This window comes from Scomber scombrus, chromosome 10 (assembly GCF_963691925.1).
Source record: "Scomber scombrus chromosome 10, fScoSco1.1, whole genome shotgun sequence".
NCBI lineage: Eukaryota > Metazoa > Chordata > Actinopteri > Scombriformes > Scombridae > Scomber > Scomber scombrus.
This window is the reverse complement of record NC_084979.1, coordinates 29944682-29967278: the sequence shown is the minus strand read 5'-3', so window position 1 is coordinate 29967278 and position 22597 is coordinate 29944682. Positions and strand designations below refer to the sequence as shown.

Genomic DNA, 22597 nt, shown 5'->3' with positions numbered 1-22597 from the left:
AAGTTACTGACTTTTTACATTTTTGAATGTAAACAGGTTTTAATTGAGTTCATTTGACAGTTTGTAGCTGAAAGTCTTAACAGTGAGAGTAGAGAGAAGACAGGAAACAAGTGATGTGTGGGGGGAAGTCTGCTGCCAGAATTAAACTACGAATGTTGTAGTTGTTAGGTGGCATCTTGCCCTTTCGGCTCAATTAACTTCCCCTTTTTAGAAATGAGAAAAACAACTTTCAACCAGTAAATAATTACTCGTCATGTGGAGAAACTCTGAAAAATAATTTATCAATTTGTATTCTAATGATTGTGATTCTTAACAATAGTGAATGTTTGACATGCATTTAGCAGCAATCAACAGCAATGAATAAGATTGTCTGTTTCAAAACAAGAGAGGACGTGTTACTACAATATGAGATCTAATGTTAATTAAATGTCAAAGAAAATAAGATAAAAAAGCACAGTTCTGTTCAGCACAGATCACACAAACACGTATCTAAAATGTTTAGTTGGATGTAGACATTTTCTCATTGTTCGATATTTTTTGCTCAGTTAGGTCCTAATGGAGGAGAATAACCTTTAATTAATGGCTAATTTTTAATATTGTTCACTCAACATGGATATCTATATATTTATTTTCAAATTTCTGCAACACTTAAAATAAGGAGATTAACAGTTATGTTCAGTGGTTTGAATCAAATGATATCACTGGGGAAATGTTAGAATTCATGCTGTCTCCATGAAGTCCTTCCTGACAAAGACTAAATCAAGTCAAATCCAGGCGGGGAGTTCCGGTCCTCTGAAATGAGTCCAACGCGGAAGTAATTTAAAACTGCATTCTATCAAAAGGCCACCAGGGGGAGACCGTTTTGGTGTCAAAAGGAATCCCTCGTCTCTATACAAGTCAATGGAGAATTCACCAACTTCTCACTTGATTTCTAACCTCAGTAAACGTTTTCAAAATGTGTTTATGGTCTCAATCGCTAGTTTAAAGCCTTCTTCAATGCAGTATGATGTTCATTTGTGAAATTTTGGCCTCCCTGATTTTATATGTGACGATAAAGCAGGGTATGCATTAGGGCGTGGCTACGTCGTGATTGACAGGTTGATTGGTTCACAGGTTCAGGAGGGCGCCTCATGCTCCTCCTGATGCCCATATAAGTAGAATCCGTGTTTTTATTTTTCCCAGCATGCACCTGAAATTTTCAAGATGGGTGACGTCACGGATGTTACGTCCATTTCTGATATACAGTCTATGGTCAAATCACAGACTGGTTGAACTGGGCGGCTCCCAGTGTGACTGTGGATCAGTGTAAATGTGAATTATTGAGCATTGATTTTTTTTCCAGCAGTGCTGCAGGATGGAAACATTGGTCTCATCAATGCAGAAATACACATTCATACAAAAATTGAAGGACAAAGTATCACAGTTCAATGTAACTTTACCACGACTGGAAGCAAGAAGTACTTCTGTAAGGACAAATGTGAAGAGAAGATTTTTGAAATGGATGGTGTCAGTGCTCAAAGAGACAGATACAGCATGAGATATAAAACCACACATACAGGAAGTCATCTGGATGTGACCATCACACATCTGACCAAATCTGACTCTGGACGTTACAGCTGTGCTTTGGACATACCTTTCTCAATAGATCCATACCAGGAGTTTAAGATCATCATCACAGATGGTGAGTTTCTACTGAAAGTCATGAAAATGTTTCTTCATGTTTCTGGAGGTCAGAGGAAAGTTTTCACATATTTCTGATTGCAGTTGACAGTAGTTTAATAATCTGATATTTGGTCTAACTGATCACTGTGAAGATTGATACAGTAAGTGCCCATTTACTGTATCAGTGTTTAAAAAAAAAAAAGATGAACTGATTATTTCAATTAAGTGTTGCCATCATTTTTTAAGCAGCCGGTCAGATAAAGGAGCATTTTATTTCTCTCATCAGGATTCATTTTGTATCAGTGTGTTTCTTTTTTATTGTTCACAGCTCCGTCCACTTCAAAACCAAAGATGACTACTAGACCCTTTTTAACATCGGCCCCATCAGCTTCCACAACAACACAGAGTTTCAGAAGAAGCTCCACATCTTCAAAATTTTCTGCTCAAACCACCAACCAGTCTGAACAGGAGCAAACTGAGAAAACAACAGCTGGAGGTTCAGGTACATTTACCTTTTTTACATTTTTCTTTAGTAAACGAAAAACCCAAATATGTTTCATATTTTAGGTTCCTCAAAGTAACCGCTAGTTTGCGTTGATGACATGGAATAATTTTCTATTAACAGGTTTCTATTAATGTGTTTGAGGGAGCTTTCACACCACTAGTTTGATTATTTGGTCCGCACCAGGCAGTAACATTTTTACTATGTAGCATACATGTGGTCCGCGTTCACACCTGCAAACAAATCAAAATTGGTCCGACTGACGTTCCCTCATCTTCTGTAAGGTCGGCATTTGGTGCGTAGTCAAGCGGACCGAGACCACTTCTTTTTGAAGGTCTTGGTCCGCTTGATTTAGTGCGCACCCGAGTGCGATTGATGCTTTCACACCAACGAAAATGAACCGAGCTAAGAGCTTTTGGTCCGAATGGACTGTTTAGTGCGCACCAACTGCTGCTGGTGGGAAAGTGCTCTGAGACCATCAATTGTGTTGTGTCAAGGTAGTGTTAATATGCAGTTTATAGCTCTATTCAACTATTGTAGTAATCCATACTATGACAGAAACTGCTCAACTAAGTAAAGGGAAATAATAGTCTTTATTTTAAACTTTGTTTTATACTTTTTGACTGGTACTTTATGTAATGACAAACTAAACAATGGAGAGTCGTTGTAGACCACAAACCTGTTCTACTGTTCAAACTACAACAGGTGTGCTGCTGTATGTGGGTCTGACTCTGGTCATCATCGTGCTCCTGTTCTCTGTGGCTGTGCTGATACACAAGAAAAGAGCCTCTAAACCCAAAGGTGAACATCTAAAACCATTTCTAACAAACCACCTGCTTCTGTGCCTCAAACAAACTTTCATGTGAAACAAATGTTCTCACAAATTGCAGTTTGTACTCAGCTAGTCCATTTTCAAGAAATATAATGTTCCATAATGATCCAGACAGAGACACAGTGTGTCTTCACAATAGGTTCAATTTCACCACATTATGTTCAGGAGGACTTTTACAAGGAAAATAGATTTTGAGTTCCTGATCAATTTGGATTTGTCCATGTTGGTTAGTGTTTGATTTACCACAAACTGTCCAACTGCCAAATTCACATAAATGCAGCCGGCTTCACATTTGTGCTGAACACACCTACCTTGACTAATCTTCAGTGTTCTTCAGAAGCTCAAAGAGGAACGGGAAAACATTGGGTCAGAAAAGGTTTAAGTGTCTCTCAGATGTTTCAGCATGTACTTATTCTTCTGAACCTCGTGTTTTTCAGAACATCCTGAGGAAACAGAGTGTGCTAATGTCACAGAGGTCAGTCTAAGTGAATTTTTGACATCTGAGCATTGTTAATGATTGTGAAACCAGCTGATATTAATTTTTTTTAAATCTGTCCTTTTCTTCTTCTGCTGCAGGCCAGCCGAGTGTACGAGGAAATCAAAGAGGGCGGCTCCTCCTGTGGAAAACTCAGTCCTAACCTCAGTTGTCTACAGCTTGGTCCCTGCTGCAGCATCCCTTCCTCTGAGCAAAGTAAGAAGAAACTGTGATCCGTCAGTTATGTGTATTTAAAGAAAATAAAATGTTATTAAGACTGAAACAGTCTACATATAAACCTTGAGCTCTTCGTTTTCTTCCAGACTGAAGACGACTGGAGTGAAGTCGTCTACACTCGGGTTGATTTTTCCAACAGAGACGCTCACTCAGCAGCGCCCCCTCTGGTCATCTGATCTACTCTGCGCCTCGAAAACGCACTAATGCCAGAATAGTTTCGTAGTCTCTGGAGTCAACTGTGTCAACTTCACCCCAGCAGTTACTTTAAAACTACTGACATCCTGTTTACTCCCTGAGTGACAAACAGGCCAACACAGTATTGATGATTATGTTAATAATTAACCCCAGAGAAGTGTTTGAAGCTCTGGAAACCAAATGTCTTAATGTGGAATTGAACGACTCCTGCTTATAAGTTTCACATGTAGACATGGACACATACGGCAGAGAAGCACACTCATAACTACGATGCATTTATTTCAATAAATGAAGGATCAGTGTTTCTGCAAACAGTATCAGAGTGTGCTGCTTTCCTTTCTTTCTTTTTTTATATTCAACCTTTTAGGGCTGCAACTAGCAATTCCTTTTATTAACTATTCTGCTGATTTTTTCCTTCTTTTGTCTATAAACTTGTGGTGTTATGTCCAATCAACAGTCCAAATCCAAAGAAATCTAGCTTACTATCATGTATGCCACTTAAAATCAAACAGACAGAGGAGTATGTTCAGCTGCAGACTTCTGTCTCTGTCATGTTCAACAGACAGGTTGAGGAGGTCCTTTGTCCCCAGGGCCATCCAGCTGTTCATCTCCACACAGAAGGGGAGGGGTGAGATGGACTTTTGGTCATGATTCTGCCTCATTCTGCCCCCACCACATCATGCCAGTCTACAACCACACTGTCTTTTTCTTTACTGGCTATATTAGCCCCTACACACAAATGTTTTTATTTTCATTATAATTTTGGGACTTTCACCGACTGTGTTGTCCTCATTTTAACCAGTGTTAAAACTATCAATTCATAACGGAAATAGTTGCACTTAATGTTGCAGCTCTAAAACCTTGCATGAATTTGCATGCAAACTCAGACCTGCAGTATTAATAGAGACTGAGAAGAGGAAGCCAGAGCTGTGTGCATGTTTGTGGTTGTTTGGAGGAGGGACTCCATCATTTAGAGAAGTGAATGAGAAGTTCCTGGTTTTAAGACAGAAGAGAGGATTAAACCATCAGAGCGTCAACATGAAAGTTCGTCACACTTTGATCTGCTTTTTCTTCTTCAGTGAGTAAATTCACTTCATATTTCTGTCTCTTCATTATGTTATATTCTTTATTTAAAGTTGGGGAGAGACATAGTCACACATTTCTTTGGTTAAACATGATGAACAGAGTCACTTTCCAATGTAAATCATTAGCAGCACTTGTTGTAACATTGAAGGTTTTACACACTGAGAATTTTAAAGTTACTGACTTTTTACATTTTTGAATGTAAACAGGTTTTAATTGAGTTCATTTGATAGTTTGTAGCTGAAAGTCTTTATAACAGTGAGAGTAGAGAGAAGACAGGAAGTGAGTGATGTTTGGTCTGCTGCTGGACTCAAACCAAGGATGTTGTGGTTGTTATATGGCGTCTTGGCCTTTAGACTACCGGGTCACAACTCTTGTTCTAACTGTGTTTGTTTTATATGAAGCAGAATTCAGTTTCTTTTTGTTGTATTTTTTGACCATATTTATAACAAAGTGTGTGTTCTGTTGCTTCAGTCTGACTGTTAACTGCTTTTGAAACTACTTTTCTGCGACATTTTGCAAAAAAAGAGAGAAAGAGAAACGTGTGAGTATCAGCTGAAGTCAGTCAGCATCTCAAGAATACAAAGTGTGTGATCACAACTTTTTAAAATTTGTTTTGATGGTTGTTGAACCATTCAGTTCCCCTTTGTAGAGATGAGAAAAAAAAAACTTTCAACCAGTAAACAATTTTTCGTCACGTGGAGAAACACTGAAAAATAATTTACCTATTTGTTTTCTAATGATAGTTTGTGATTCTTTAAAGTTTCCATTAACAATAGTGAATGTTTGACTACCTTTAAAACCATGAAAAGACAACACCATGCTATATATTGATATTACAATATCCAGAATCTAAGATGATATGTAGTCTCATATCATGATATCAATATAACATCAATTTATTGCCCAGCCTAAAGCTGGAGGCCTTATTTCAGTTTAGCAAATAAAATCTAGAATAAAATTGATAACAACAAATTGGCACAATGAGTCAGACTCTGATCAACAACCCACATTAAGTCTTCTTCTTATCTAACTTATAAACATGAAAACATGTCTTGTCCTGCAGCTTAGCTTGTTGAACGAGCAAACAAACATTAACTGGGAAAAGAGATTTAGCCGACCAGATCACTAATTAATGCTGCAGCATGTTAACATAGCTTCATTCTTATAATACAAAACTGTTAAATACATAATTTAAAAATATGTTGACATTACTTTTAACTGTAAAAAGGGATAATTAGATGTGATTTCACTTCAATGTTTCTTCTTATTAAAATCCAAAAGACAAAGTAACACATGTATTGTAAAAGCTGTAGTTAGTGAGAGTGTATTATGTTGCTGGAATAGAAGGAGAGTGATTATACAGGAAAGTTTATTTTTATAACACATTTCAACAGCAGGCAATTCAATGTGCTTTACATAAAACATAAAAGGCATCAAGAAAAATGTGGAAAAAGTACAATATTTAAAATAAAAGTAAATATAAATAAAATAAAAGACAGCATATAGAATAAGATAAATTAATGAGGACAAAATGTAATTTAAAACATTAAATCAAATCAGATCTTTGGAAAAATATGAGAATCTATTCTGCATCCATCGAGTCCTGACAGAGACTAAATCAAGTCAAACCACAGACTGGTTGAACTGGGCAGCTCCCAGTGTGACTCTGGATCAGTGTAAATGTGAAATATTGACCGTTGATTTTTTTTTTCCAGCAGTGCTGCAAGACGGAAACATTGGTCTCATCAATGCACAAATCCCCATTTTTACAAGAACTGCAGGACAAAGTATCACAGTTCCCTGTAACTTTACAGAGACTGGAAGCAAGAAGTACTTCTGTAAACACAAATCTGAAGAAACAACCAGTCTTAAATTGGTTAATGACTGTGATCAAGAAGAACGCATTCTTGAAATGGATGGTGTCAGTGCTCAAAGAGGCAGATACAGCATGAGATATAAAACCACAGGTACAGGAAGTCGTCTGGATGTGACCATCACACATCTGAACAAATCTGACTCTGGACGTTACACCTGTGCTTTGGACAAACCTTTGTCAAGAGATCCATTCAAAGAGTTTAAGATCATCGTCACAGATGGTGAGTTTCTACTGAAAGTCATGAAAATGTTTCTTCATGTTTCTGGAGGTCAGAGGAAAGTTTTCACATTTTTCTGACTGCAGCTGATATTTTAATAATCTGATATTTGGTCTAACTAATCACTGTGAAGATTGATACATTAAGTGTCCATTTACTGTATCAGTGTTTTTAGAAATAAAAATGATATACTGATTATTTAATTTAAGTGTTGCCATTGTTTTTTTAAGCAGCCGGTCAGATAAAGGAGCATTTTATTTCTCTCATCAGGATTTATTTTGTATCAATGTGTTTCTTATTTATTGTTCACAGCTCCGTCCACTTCAACACCAAAGATGACTACTAGACCCTTTTTAACATCGGCCCCATCAGCTTCCACAACAACAACAACAACAACAACCACAAACCAGTCTGAACAAACAGCTGGAGGTTCAGGTACATTTACCTTGAACTTAAATAAACAAAAAACCCAAATATGTTTCATATTTTAGGTTCCTCAAAGTAGCCTCTGTTTACCTTGATGATAGGTTAGAACAATAATTGTCAATATCATAACCAGCTTCATGAAGTCTTCATCTGGAATGATTTTCTATTAACAGGTTTCTGTTAATGTGTTTGAGACCATCAGTTGTGTTGTGTCCAGGTAGTGTTGGTATGCAGCAAATAGCTCTATTAAACTATTGTAGTAATCCATACTAAGACAGAAACTGCTCAACTAAGTAAATAGAAATAATAGTCTTTGTTTTAAACTTTGTTTTATACTTTTTGACTGGTACTGTATGTTATGACCAACTAAACAATGGATAGTCGTTGTAGACCACAAACCTGTTCTACTGTTCACACTAGAACAGGTGGGCTGCTGTATGTGGGTCTGACTCTGGTCATCATCGTGTTCCTGTCCTCTGTGGCTGTGCTGATACACAAGAAAAGAGCCTCTAAACCCAAAGGTGAACATCTAAAACCATTTCTAACAAACCATCTGTTCATGTGCCTCAAACAAGCTTTCACATGTGAAACAAATATTCTCACAAACTGCAGTTTTTACTCAGCTCATCCGTTTTCAAGACTAATAATGTCCCATAATGATCCAGGCAGAGATACAGTGTGTATTCATAATAGTTTTAATTTCACCACATTATGTTCAGGAGGACTTTTACTAGGAAAATAGATTTTGAGTTCCTGATAAATTTGGATGAGTCCATGTTGGTTAGTGTCTGTGTCAGTCTGTGTTCATTTACCTCAAACTGCCAAATTCACATAAATGCAGCCAGGTGTAAACTTGCTTCACATTTGTGCTGAACTCACCTACCTTGACTAATCTTCAGAGTTCTTCAGAAGCTCAAAGAGGAACGGGCAAAAGTATTTCGAGGAACGTTTTGGTCAGAAAAGGTTCAAGTGTCTCTCAGATGTTTCAGCATGTACTTATTCTTCTGAACCTCATGTTTTTCAGAACATCCTGAGGAAACAGAGTGTGCTAATGTCACAGAGGTGAGTCTAATTGAAATGTTGACATCTGAGCAGTGGTGTGCACAAGGGTGGGGCAGGGGGGGCTGTCACCCCCCTTCGTTGCCCAATTGTTGAAAAGTGGATGGCAAAAACGTGCGTTAAAGTGCCCTCTTCAGTGGCAAGAACGCGCTGTATGTGCCCTTTTTTTTTCTTTTCGCCCCTGCCCTTCAAAAAGTATGTGCACGCCACTACATCTGAGCATTGTTAATGTTTGTGAAACCAGCTGATATTAATACAAATCAAATACGTCCTTTTCTTCTTCTGCTGCAGACCAGCCGAGTGTACGAGGAGATCAGAGAGGGTGGCGGACAGAGCAGATCTCCTCCTGTGGAAAACTCAGTCCAAACCTCAGTTGTCTACAGCTTGGTCCCTGCTGCAGCATCCCGTCCTCTGAGCAAAGTAAGAAGAAACTGTGATCTGTCAGTTACGTGTATTTAAAGAAAAGAAAATGTTATTAAGACTGAAACAGTCTATTACATATAAACCTTGAGCTCTTCGTTTTCTTCCAGACTGAAGACGACTGGAGTGAAGTCGTCTACACTCGGGTTGATTTTTCCAACAGATACGCCGCCTCACTCAGCAGCGCCCCCTCTGGTCATGTGATCTACTCTGCGCCTCGAAAACGCACTAATGCCAGAATAGTTTCGTAGTCTCTGGAGTCACCTGTGTCAACTTCACCCCAGCAGTTGCTTTAAAACTACTGACATCCTGTTTACTCCCTGAGTGACAAACAGGCCAACACAGTAATGATGATTATGTTAATAATTAACCCCAGAGAAGTGTTTGAAGCTCTGGAAACCAAATGTCTTAATGTGCAATTGAACGACTCCTGCTTATGAGTTTCACATGTAGACATGGACACATACGGCAGAGAAGCACACTCATAACTACGATGCATTTATTTCAATAAATGAAGGATCAGTGTTTCTACAAACAGTATCAGAGTGTGCTGCTTTCCTTTCTTTCTTTTTTTATATTCAACCTTTTAGGGCTGCAACTAGCAATTCCTTTTATTAACTATTCTGCTGATTTTTTCCTTCTTTGTCTATAAACTTGTGATGTTATGTCCAATCAACAGTCCAAATCCAAAGAAATCTAGCTTACTATCATGTATGCCACTTAAAATCAAACAGACAGAGGAGTATGTTCAGCTGCAGACTTCTGTCTCTGTCATGTTCAACAGACAGGTTGAGGAGGTCCTTTGTCCCCAGGGCCATCCAGCTGTTCATCTCCACACAGAAGGGGAGGGGTGAGATGGACTTTTGGTCATGAGTCTGCCTCATTCTGCCCCCACCACATCATGCCAGCCTACAACCACACTGTCTTTTTCTTTACTGGCTACGTATATTAGCCCCTACACACAGAAATGTTTTTATTTTCATTATAATTTTTTGGGACTTTCACCGACTGTGTTGTCCTCATTTTAACCAGTGTTTATATCTCTGCATTGGTTGAAAGTATATTAAGGATTTAGTATTTATCTATTGCTGTTTACATTTTTGTCCTGTTATATTGTGTATTTGTATTAATAGCGTGTATTAATATGCAGTATCAGATACAGTAATTGCATCTTTTGCACTATTGTCATGGTACACATTCTGTCACCATATCACCCTACTTCACCACTTCCACTATTCGTACTTCCTGGTATCTGTAAGCATCTCACAATTCTCTTCTGTGCGTTCAATCTATCTATCTATCTATCTATCTATCTATCTATCTATCTATCTATCTATCTATCTATCTATCTATCTATCTATCTATCTATCTATCTATCTATCTATCTATCTATCTATCTATCTATCTATCTATCTATCTATCTATCTATCATTTCATAATGGTAATAGTTGCACTTAATGTTGCAGCTCTAAAACCTTGCATGAATTTGCATGCAAACTCAGACCTGCAGTATTAATAGAGACTGAGAAGAGGAGGGGCTGAGCTGTGTGCATGTTTGTGGTTGTTTGGAGGAGGGACTCCATCATTTAGAGAAGTGAACGAGAAGTTCCTGGTTTTAAGACAGAAGAGAGGATTAAACCATCAGAGCCTCAACATGAAAGTTCGTCACACTTTGATCTGCTTTTTCTTCTTCAGTGAGTAAATTCACTTCATATTTCTTTCTCTGCATTATGTTATATTCTTTATTTAAAGTTGGGGAGAGACACATAGTCACACATTTCTGTGGTTAAACATGATGAACAGAGTAACTTTCAAATGTAAATCATTAGCAGAACTTGTTGTAACATTGAAGGTTTTACACACTGAGAATTTACAGTAACCGACTGTTTAAATTTTTGCATGCAAACAGTTTAACTTGAGTTCATTTGATAGTTTGTAACTGTAAGTATTTATTACAGTGACAGTAGAGAGTAGACAGGAAGTGAGTGATGTGTGGTCTGCTGCCGGAATTGAACTACGTGTTGTGGTTGTTATGTGGCGTCTTGGCCTTTAGACTACCGGGTCACAACTCTTGTTCTAACTGTTTGTTTTATATGAAGCAGAATTCAGTTTCTCTTTGTTGTATTTTTTGCCCATATTCATAACAAAGTGTGTGTTCTTCGGCTTCAGTCTGACTGTTAACTGCTTTTGAAACTACCTTTCTGCGACATTTTGCAAAAAAAGAGAGAAAGAGAAACTTGTGAGTATCAGCTGAAGTCAGTCGCCACTTCAAGAATACAAAGTGTGTGATCACAACTTTTTAAAATGTGTTTTGATGGTTGTTGAACCATTCAGTTCCCCTTTGTAGAGATGAGAAAAAAAAGTTCAACCAGTAAACAATTTCTCGTCACGTGGAGAAACACTGAAAAATAATTTACTTATTTGTTTTCTAATGATAGTTTGTGATTCTTTAAAGTTTCCGTTAACAATAGTGAATGTTTGACTACCTTTAAAACCATGAAAAGACAACACAATGCGATAAATTGATATTACAATATCCAGAATCTAAGATGATATGTAGTCTCATATCATGATATCAATATAACATCAATTTATTGCCCAGCCTAAAGCTGGAGGCCTTATTTCAGTTTAGCAAATAAAATCTAGAATAAAATTGATAAAAACAAATAGGTACAACGAGTCACAGACTCTGATCAACAACCCACATTAAGTCTTCTTCTGATCTAACTTATAAACATGAAAACATGTCTTGTCCTGCAGCTTAGCTTGCTGCAGCACATTAAACAGCATGTTAACATTGCTTCATTCTTATAATACAAAACTACTAACTAAGTAATTTAAAAATATGTTGACATTACTTTTAACTGTAAACATTGATATTAGATGTGATTTCACTTCAATGTTTCTTCTTATTAATATCCAAAAGACAAAGTAACACATGTATTGTAAAAGCTGTAGTTAGTGAGAGTGTATTATGTTGCTGGAATAGAAGGAGAGTGATTATACAGGAAAGTTTATTTTTATAACACCGTTCAACAGCAGGCAATTCAATGTGCTTTACATAAAACATAAAAGGCATCAAGAAAAATGTGGAAAAAGTACAATATTTAAAATAAAAGTAAATATAAATAAAATAAAAGACAGCGTATAGAATAAGATAAATTAATGAGGACAAAGATGTAATTTAAAACATTAAATCAAATCAGATCTTTGGAAAAATATGAGAATCTATTCTGCATCCATCGAGTCCTTCCTGACAGAAACTAAATCAAGTCAAACCACAGACTGGTTGAACTGGGCAGCTCCCAGTGTGACTCTGGATCAGTGTAAATGTGAAATATTGACCGTTGATTTTTTTTTCCAGCAGTGCTGCAGGATGGAAACATTGGTCTCATCAATGCAGAAATCCCCAGTTTTAGAGGAACTGAAGGACAAAATATCACAGTTCCATGTTACTTCACAGAGACTGGAGACTGGAGGTACTTCTGTAAACAAAAATCTGAAGAAACAACCAGTCCTGAATGGTATAATGACTGTGATCAAGCAGAACGCATTCTTGAAATGGATGATGACAGTGCTCAAAGTGGCAGATACAGCATGAGATATAAAACCACACGTACAGGAAGTCGTCTGGATGTGACCATCACACATCTGAACAAATTTGACTCTGGACGTTACACCTGTGCTTTGGACAAAACTTTGCAAATAGATCCATTCAATGAGTTTAAGATCATCGTCACAGATGGTGAGTTTCTACTGAAAGTCATGAAAATGTTTCTTCATGTTTCTGGAGGTCAGAGGAAAGCTGATATTTTAATAATCTGATATTTGGTCTAATTAATCACTGTGTAGATTGATACATTACAGTAAGTTTCAATTTACTGTATCAGTGTTTTTAGAAAAATAAAATTAATAACGGATTATATCAATTGAAAGTTGCCATCATCTTTTAAGCAGCTGATCAGATAAAGGAGCATTTTATTTCTCTCATCAGGATTTATTTTGTATCAGTGTGTTTCTTTTTTATTCTTCACAGGTCCGTCCACTTCAACACCAAAGATGACTACTAGACCCTTTTTAACATCGGCCCCATCAGCTTCCACAACAACAACAACAACAACAACAACAACCACCAACCAGTCTGAACAAACAGCTGGAGGTTCAGGTACATTTACCTTTAACTTTAATAAACAAAAAACCCAAATATGTTTCATATTTTAGGTTCCTCAAAGTAGCCACTGTTTGCCTTGATGACAGGTTAGAACAATAATTGTCAATATCATTACCAGCTTCATGAAGTCTTCATCTGGAATGATTTTCTATTAACAGGTTTCTATTAATGTGTTTGAGACCATCAGTTGTGTTGTGTCAAGGTAGTGTTGGTATGCAGCAAATAGCTCTATTCAACTATTGTAGTAATCCATACTATGACATAAACTGCTCAACTAAGTAAATAGAAACGATAGTCTTTTTTTTAAAACTTTTTGACTGGTACTGTATATGTAATGACAAACTAAACAATGGAGAGTCGCTGTAGACCACAAATGTGTTCTACTGTTCAAACTACAACAGGTGTGCTGTATGTGGGTCTGACTCTGGTCCTCATCGTGCTCCTGTCCTCTGTGGCTGTGCTGATACTCTGCAAGAAAAGAGCCTCTAAACCCAAAGGTGAACATCTAAAACCATTTCTAACAAACTTCACATGTGAAACAAATATTCTCACAAACCGTGCAGTTTGTACTCAGCTGGTCCATTTTCAAGACTAATAATGTTCCATAATGATCCAGAGAGAGATACAGTGTGTCTTCACAATAGTTTACATTTCACCAAATTATGTTCAGGAGGAATTTTACAAGGAAAATAGATTTTGCGTTCCTGATAAATTTGGATTAGTCCATGTTGGTTGGTGTTTGATTTACCACAAACTGTCCAACTGCCAAATTCACATAAATAAAGTTAGGTGTAAACTTGCTTCACATTTGTGCTGAACACACCTTTAAAATTTTGGTTAGCAAGCTCTAGTTAACTATAATAACTGTCATTCTAGCTTCTCTTAGTTATAGATTAGTGGCTCAAATGAGCAAATAGCTGAAAAACAAACAAAATACACAGTATTCAGTTTTCTGTCTCCTGTTCATTAATTTATAACATTCAACATAAACATCAGTCATGAAACAGGAAAAATACAACAGCAGAATTACTGTGAAAGTGTGTCCAGCAACGTTTTGGTCAGAAAGGTTCAAGTGTCTCTCAGATGTTTCAGCATGTACTTATTCTTCTGAACCTCGTGTTTTTCAGAACATCCTGAGGAAACAGAGTGTGTTGATGTCACAGAGGTAAGTGTAAGTGAATTTGTGAAATCTGAGTATCGTTAGCGTTTGTGAAACCAGCTGATATTAATACAAACCAAAAACATCCTCTTCTTCTTCTGCTGCAGACCAGCCCAGTGTACGAGGAGATCAGAGAGGGCGACAGACAGAGCAGATCTCCTCCTGTGGAAAACTCAGTTGAAGCCTCAGGTGTCTACAGCTTGGTCACTGATACAGCATCCCGTCCTCTGAGCAAAGTAAGAAGAAACTGTGGCAGCATTTTAGCTCTGTGTTCAGAAAACAGTAGTGTTAACCCAGACGGGGAGTTCCAGTCCTCTGAAATGAGGCCAATGCGGAAGTAACTTAAAACTGCATTCTATCAAAAGGCCACCAGGGGGCGACCGTTTTGGTGTCAAAAGGACTTCCGTCTCTATACAAGTCAATGGAGAATTCACCAACTTCTCACTTGATTTCTAACCCCAGTAAACGTTTTCAAAATGTGTTTATGGTCTCAATCGCTAGTTTAAAGCCTTCTTCAATGCAGTATGATGTTCATTTGGGACATTTTGGCCTCCCTGATTTTATATGTGACGATAAAGCAGGGTATGCATTAGGGCGTGGCTACGTCGTGATTGACAGGTTGATTGGTTCACAGGTTCAGGAGGGCGCCTCATGCTCCTCCTGATGCCCATATAAGTAGAATCCGTGTTTTTATTTTTCCCAGCATGCACCTGAAATTTTCAAGATGCCGCTGCTCAGATCCGATACTATTGGCTTCCGAGCAGCAGTCCACAAACCAATGGGTGACGTCACGGATGTTACGTCCATTTCTTAGTCTATGTGTTAACCACATCGTGGACACTTAGTTTTCTTCTCCAAGGTTGAAATTGCTACAGCAACTTCGGTGTTAATCTTCACTTTACTCAGCAGTTAACGAGCAAGACACAGACTTCACATCACATTTACGACCTGCTGACTCTGCTCTGCTTCAATCAGCAGCAGCCTCCACTCTGTCATATACACACTAAACACCAGTGGTCCAAATATATTTACCCCAGTACTGTATTTATGTACAGATTTGAATCACTTGTAATTTGTACTGCTCCACTGCATTTCAGAGGGAAATATTGGTTTATGGTCTCTTAAAAGAATCTGTGCCGAGTCGGGGTCCTTTCACATCATCAGATGTTGTTAGCAGTTTGTTCATGTTGTGATTTAGCCTCTAAACTTCTCACATGATTTCATTTCAACAATCATTCCCAAAGATGAAAGTATCTAAACAAAAAAACTGAAAACACATTTGTGTATCAGAACTTTGTTTTTTCTTCTTTCCTCTCCCATTAATCATCTCACCACCCCTCACATTTATCTGCTGACCCTTTGGAGGGACCCCAAGTCTTTAACTGTAATACTGCATACTACATCACTCATAATACTGCAGTACTTTAACTGCAATCCATACTGGATTCAGTGTATAAGATATAAACCTTGAGCTCTTTGTTTTCTTCCAGACTGACGACGACTTAAATGAACTCGACTACACTGAGGTAGATTTTTCCAACAGAGCTGCCGCCTCACTCAGCAGCGCCCCCTCTGGTCATGCCGATAATGTTATCTACTCTACGCCTCAGACACACACTGATGCCAAAGTAGAGTCACAGCTTCTGTACTCAACTGTTACTTTACCTCAGCAGTAGCTTTAATACTACTGACATCCTGTTTCCTCCCTCAGTGACAAACAGGTCAACTGTTTTTTTCCTCTGTGACATATGATTGTTTTCAAATTTTCAGTATTATGAATTATTTTCACCACAACAATAGTGTAGTGAAAATCTGATTGTGATTATTGTTCCTTAAGTATTTTCTTCCTTTTTTACATCTGGAGAACATTTTACAAGTTTTGTTTGTCTCAGGTCTCAACTTCTGAAACTCCTGTTTTGTGGAAGTTGGTTAGTCTCCTCTGGCCTTCCTCCACTGGTTACCACTGATATATTGACAATATTTTATTTTATTCTTCATTTTATTAAAGGGAACACATTATGCTCTTTGTGGTTTCCTGTTATTTATATACTGCTATGATGTTGAATATATATGTTAAACATGGTTAAAGTTACAAAACTCAGTTAATGTAAAAGTTAATGTATGTATAAATGCTGTAACCTTCTCTGAACTCTTTGTTGTGATGACATATTTTCAATAAATAAAGGATTGTTGTTTCTGCAAACTGCATCAGAGTTATGAGTCTGCTATTTTTCTATTTTTTAAACAATCAACCTTTTAGGGCTGCAACTAGCATTTTAGTAACAATTCTGCTGATGATTTCCTTCTTTTGTCTAAACATCAGAAAATAGTGAGAAATGTGTTTTATAATTTGTAGGATCCCCTGATGATGTCTTCAAATGTCTTGTTGTCTTATAGTTTACTTTCATTTGTGACACTGAAAAGCATCAAATCTTCAAACTTGAGAAGCAGCAACCAGCATGTTTGTTATTTTTGCTTTACAAAATGACTTTAATGATGATTTCATAATGAAAATAGTTGCACTAAATGTTGCAGCTCTAAAACCTTGTATTAATTTGCATGCAAACTCAGACCTGCAGTATTAATAGAGACTGAGAAGAGGAAGCCAGAGCTGTGTGCATGTATGTGTTTGTTTGGGGGAGGGACTCCATCATTTAGAGAAGTGAACGAGAAGTTCCTGGTTTTAAGAAAGAAGAGAGGATAAAACCATCAGAGCCTCAACATGAACGTTCGTCACACTTTGATCTGCTTTTTCTTCTTCAGTGAGTAAATTCACTTCCTATTTATTTCTCTTCATTATGTTATATTCTTTATTTAAAGTTGGCGAGTGATACATTTTCACACATTTCTGTGGATAAACATGATGAACAGAGTCACTTTCAAATCTAAATCATTAGCAGCACTTGTTGTAACATTGAAGGTTTTACACACTGAGAATTTTAAAGTTACTGACTTTTTACATTTTTGATTGTAAACAGGTTTTAATTGAGTTCATTAGACAGTTTGTAACTGAAAGTCTTTATAACAGTGAGAGTAGAGAGTAGACAGGAAGTGATGTGTGGTCTGCTGCTGGACTCAAACCACGGATGTTGTGGTTGTTATATGTCGTGTTGGCCTTATTTACGTTTAACAGATAAAATCTAGAATAAAACCGATAACAACAAATTGGCACAATGAGTCAGACTCTGATCAACAACCCACATTAAGTCTTCTTCTTATCTAACTTATAAACATGAAAACATGTCTTGTCCTGCACCAAACAGACATTAACTGGGAAAAGAGATTTAGCCGACCAGATCACTAGTTAATGCTGCAGCACATTAAACAGCATGTTAACATTGCTGCTTGTTTCATTATTGTTCTTCAAAGTCCCTGTAAAGTGTAACACCTGTAGACTGCCAGCTAATGTCAATCACACACTGATACACAAACAAACCAACTGAGACAAAAAGAAGCATTACTGTTCCCCTTTTTTCTTAATTTTAATAATACAAAACTTATAGCAATATATTTAAAAATATGTTGACATCATTTTTGACAGTAAAGTCGGATAATTAAAAAACAAAGTAACTAATGTATTGTAAAGGCTGTAGTTAATGGGAGTGTATTATGTTGCTGGAATAGAAGGAGAGTGATTATACAGGAAAGTTTATTTTCATAACACATTTCAGCAACAGGCAGTTCGAAGTGCTTTACATAAAACATAAAAGGCATCAAGAAAAAATGTAAAAAAGAAATACAATACTTACTACATTTAAATTGAATAAAATCTTTGGAAAACTATGAGAATTTATGCTGCATGCATCGAGTCCTTCCTGATAGAGACTAAATCAAGTCACATCACAGACTTGTTGAACTGGGCAGCTCCCAGTGTGACTCTGTGGATCAGTGTAAATGTGAAATATTGACGTTGATTTTTTTCCCCCAGCAGTGCTGCAGGATGGTTTGTTCAAAAAAAAAGAAAAAATTCCCAGTTATAAAGGAACAGAACGGCAAAGTATCACAGTTCAATGTAACTTTACCACGACTGGAAGCAAGAAATACTTCTGTAAGGACAAATGTAAAGAGAAACTTCTTGAAATGGATGATGACAGTGCTCAAAGTGGCAGATACAGCATGAGATATAAAACCACACATACAGGAAGTCGTCTGAATGTGACCATCACACATCTGAGAAAATCTGACTCTGGACGTTACAGCTGTGCTTTGGACATACCTTTCTCAATAGATCCATACCAGGAGTTTAAGATCATCGTCACAGATGGTGAGTTTCTACTGAAAGTCATGAAAATGTTTCTTCATGTTTCTGGAGGTCAGAGGAAAGTTTTCACATTTTTCTGACTGCAGCTGATATTTTAATAATCTGATATTTGGTCTAATTAATCACTGAAGATTGATACATTACAGTAAGTTTTAATTTACTGTATCAGTGTTTTTACAAAAATAAAATGAATAACGGATTATATCAATTGAAAGTTGCCATCATCTTTTAAGCAGCCGATCAGATAAAGGAACATTTTATTTCTCTCATCAGGATTTAGTTTGTACCAATTTGTTTCCTTTTTATTCTTCACAGCTCCGTCCACTTCAACACCAAAGTGGACTCTTAAACCTGTAACATCGGCCCCATCAGCTTCCACAACAACACAGAGTTTCAGAAGAAGCTCCACACCTTCAACATTTTCTTCTCAAACCACCAACCAGTCTGAACAGGAACAAACAGCTGGAGGTTCAGATACTTTTACCTTTGAAACTTTACTTAAGCAAACAAAAAACCCAAATATGTTTCATATTATAGGTTCCTCAACGTAGCCACTGTTTGCCTTGATGACAGCTTTTTAACAATAATTGTCAATATTATACCGTCTTAGTTGTGTTGTGTCAAGGTAGTGTTGGTATGCAGAAAATAGCTCTATTCAACTATTGTAGTAATCCATACTATGACAGAAACTGCTAAACTAAGTAAATAGAAAAACAATAGACTTTATTTTAAACTTTGTTTTATACTTTTTGACTGGTACTGTATGTAATGACAAACTAAACAATGGAGAGTCATTGTCGACTACAAACCTGTTCTACTGTTCAATCTACAACAGGTGTGCTGCTGTATGTGGGTCTGACTCTGGTCATCAGCGTACTCCTGTCCTCTGTGGCTGTGCTGATACACAAGAAAAGAGCCTCTAAACCCAAAGGTGAACATCTAAAACTATTTCTAACAAACCACCTGTTCATGTGCCTCAAACAAGCTTTCACATGTGAAACAAATATTCTCACAAACTGCAGTTTGTACTCAGCTAGTCCGTTTTCAAGACTAATAATGTTCCATAATGATCCAGAAAGAGACACAGTGTGTCTTCATAATAGTTTAAACTTGACCAAATTATGTTCAGGAGGACTTATACGACGAAAATAGATTTTGAGTTCCTGATAAATTTGGATTAGTTATGTTAGTCTGTGTCAGTCTGTGTTTTCATTTCTTCAGAAGCTCAAAGAGGAACAGGCAAAAGTGTTTCCAGGAACGTTTTGGTCAGAAAAGGTTTAAGTGTCTCTCAGATGTTTCAGCATGTACTTATTCCTCTGAACCTCGTGTTTTTCAGAACATCCTGAGGAAACAGAGTGTGCTAATGTCACAGAGGTGAGTCTGATTGAATTTGTGACATCTCAGCATCATTAGTGTTTGTGAAACCAGCTGATATCAATACAAACCAAATCCATCTTCTTCTTCTTCTGCTGCAGGCCAGCCCAGTGTACGAGGAGATCAGAGAGGGCGACGGACAGAGCAGATCTCCTCCTGTGGAAAACTCAGTTGAAGCCTCAGGTGTCTACAGCTTGGTCACTGCTACAGCATCCCGTCCTCTGAGCAAAGTAAGAAAAAACTGGAAGCATTTTAGCTCTGTGGTCAGAAAACAGTAGTGTTAACCACATCATGGAGACTTTTCTTCTCCAGGGTTGAAGTTACCACAGTTGTTACTCAGCAGTTAACGAGCAAGACCAATATCCAGTATCAACCTTATAATAGTTATGCACTCTTACTGCAATCCTTACTGGATTCAGTGTATAAGATATAAACCTTGAGCTCTTCGTTTTCTTCCAGACTGAAGACGACTGGAGTGAAGTCGTCTACACTGAGGTTGATTTGTCCAACAGAGCTGCCGCCTCACTCAGCAGCGCCCCCTCTGGTCAAATCGATAATGTTATCTACTCTACGCCTCAGACACACACTGATGCCAAAGTAGCATCACAGCCTCTTTACTCAACTGTTACTTTACCTCAGCAGTAGCTTTAATACTACTGACATCCTGTTTCCTCCCTCAGTGACAAACAGGTAAACAGGTTGTGGTTTGGATGAGTATCACTCACACTGAAAAGGTTTTTTTTCTCTGTGACATATGATTGTTTTCAAATTTTCTATAGAAATCGCAGTAACATGTTTTTGCAAACGGCATCAGAGTTATGAGTGTGCTGCTTTTCTATTTTTGAAATATTCAACCTTTTAGGGCTGCAACTATCTATTCATTTTAGTAACAATTCTGCTGATGATTTCTTTTGTCTAAACATCAGAAAATAGTGAAAAATGTGTTTTATAATGTGTAGGATCCCATGGTGATGTCTTCAAATGTCTTGTCTTATAGTGTACTATCATTTGGGACACTGAAAGCAGCAACCAACATTGCTTGGTATTTTTGCTTAACAAAATTACTTTAATGATGATTTCATAATGAAAATAGTTGCAGCTCTAAAACCTTGTATTGATTTGCATGCAAACTCAGACCTGCAGTATAAATATAGACTGAGGGGAGGAGGGTAGAGCTGTGTGCATGTTTGTGTTTATTTGGGGGAGGGACTCCATCATTTAGAGAAGTTAGTGAGAAGTTCCTGGTTTGCTAGTGAAGACAGAAGAGAGGATTAAACCATCAGAGCCTCAACATGAACGTTCGTCACACTTTGATCTGCTTTTTCTTCTTCAGTGAGTAAATTCACTTCATATTTCTTTCTCTTCATTTTGTTATATTCTTTATTTAAAGTTGGGGAGAGACGCATAGTCACACATTTCTGTGGTTAAACATGATGAACAGAGTCACTTTCAAATGTAAATCATTAGCAACACTTGTTGTAACATTTTACACACTGAGCATTTATAGTAACTGACTTTTTATATTTTTGCATGCAAACAGTTTTATTTGAGTTCATTTGACAGTTTGTAGCTGAAAGTCTTTATTACAGTGACAGTAGAGAGTAGACAGGAAGTGAGTGATGTGTGGTCTGCTGCCGGAGTCAAACCACGGATGTTGTGGTTGTTATGTGGCGTCTTGGCCTTTAGACTACTGGGATGCAATTCTTGTTCTAACTGTGTTTGTTTTATATGAAGCAGAATTCAGTTCCTTCAGTCTGACTGTTTCGGCTTAACTATTTTTGAAACTACCTTTTTGCAAAAAAAGAAGAAAAAAATTACATCAAACAGAGGTTTCAATTTAGTAAATAAACCTAGAATAAACCAATACAGTGGCACAAGGAGTCATAGATTCCAAGCAACAGCTCCCATTAAGTCTTCTTCTTATCTAACTGAACATGAAAACATGTTGATAAACTGTCTTAAATAGAGTGAATATATTGTTGGTCATATTGGTATGTTGGTAATGGAAATATACTATACAGATCTATTTCTAATGCATTTTTGTAACACTTATATCATAGCATGATAACTGTGTTAATGAATTTATTAAAAAAATGTTGTTGATGATCTTTTGTTAGTCAATAATTTGAATAAGGGGCAATAAGTTCATCATGTTAAAGTTGAACCACAACCTCATGAATCTTTTACCTCTCGTTGGCTGTCTCCTGTTATTTGCTCCACCAGGTCAGTTGTGTGTCTCAGGATAAAACAATGATATGATGAGCAAGTAGGCAGTTTCAAATGTTGTTTTCTGCTAAACCATTTCAGATTTCCACTCCATTACAGGAAACAGAAAGTGAAATAAAAGCTTCAGGGAAGTTTTTTTATATACTTTGCTTTTTAGCAGACAGCTCCCCCTGCTGTCCATAAGGTGCTTCTGCGCCTCAGTTCAAACCTGTTCATACCCTCCCTCCAGTCTTTGGGCCATTCCTCCTCATCAGGGTTGGGAAGGTTACTGATTAATAGCTACCTTATTTAAAATGTAATAACTAATGTAACTATGTAATTCACTTAATCAAAGTAACGATAAGTATACACCTTAAGCACCTAAATCTAAGTTCAGGTGTTTTTTTATGGATGCTGACATGATTTATAAGGGAGATCAT

At 37.2% G+C, this 22597-nt stretch overlaps 1 protein-coding gene and 3 long non-coding RNA genes across 4 annotated transcripts; all 4 read left to right on the top strand.

The window, feature by feature from the left end:
• The first annotated feature begins 4926 nt into the window (after positions 1-4926).
• On the top strand, positions 4927-9238 carry LOC133987200 (CMRF35-like molecule 8). The gene is made up of 7 exons (XM_062426486.1): positions 4927-4981; positions 6705-7085; positions 7395-7517; positions 7934-8029; positions 8533-8570; positions 8859-8987; positions 9098-9238. Exons 1-7 carry the CDS (start codon positions 4942-4944, stop codon positions 9236-9238), a joined length of 948 nt encoding a protein of 315 aa, XP_062282470.1. The 5' UTR covers positions 4927-4941.
• On the top strand, positions 8004-9409 carry LOC133988274 (uncharacterized). The gene is made up of 4 exons (XR_009925609.1): positions 8004-8029; positions 8533-8570; positions 8859-8987; positions 9098-9409. It is a non-coding gene; the product is annotated as an uncharacterized LOC133988274 (long non-coding RNA).
• Positions 9410-13569: 4160 nt separating this feature from the next.
• LOC133987134 (uncharacterized) lies at positions 13570-15956 on the top strand. The gene is made up of 4 exons (XR_009925560.1): positions 13570-13655; positions 14286-14323; positions 14425-14553; positions 15808-15956. It is a non-coding gene; the product is annotated as an uncharacterized LOC133987134 (long non-coding RNA).
• A 2604-nt stretch (positions 15957-18560) lies between these two features.
• On the top strand, positions 18561-20176 carry LOC133987127 (uncharacterized). The gene is made up of 4 exons (XR_009925559.1): positions 18561-18581; positions 19414-19509; positions 19915-19952; positions 20054-20176. It is a non-coding gene; the product is annotated as an uncharacterized LOC133987127 (long non-coding RNA).
• Positions 20177-22597: the final 2421 nt, after the last annotated feature.

Coding starts and splice junctions, on each gene's coding strand:
- LOC133987200 (XM_062426486.1), top strand. CDS start 4,942: ATGAAAGTTCGTCACACTTTGATCTGCTTTTTCTTCTTCA. Junction 7,086..7,394: donor TAAGATCATCGTCACAGATG/GTGAGTTTCTAC, acceptor TATTGTTCACAG/CTCCGTCCACTTCAACACCA. Junction 8,988..9,097: donor CATCCCGTCCTCTGAGCAAA/GTAAGAAGAAAC, acceptor GTTTTCTTCCAG/ACTGAAGACGACTGGAGTGA.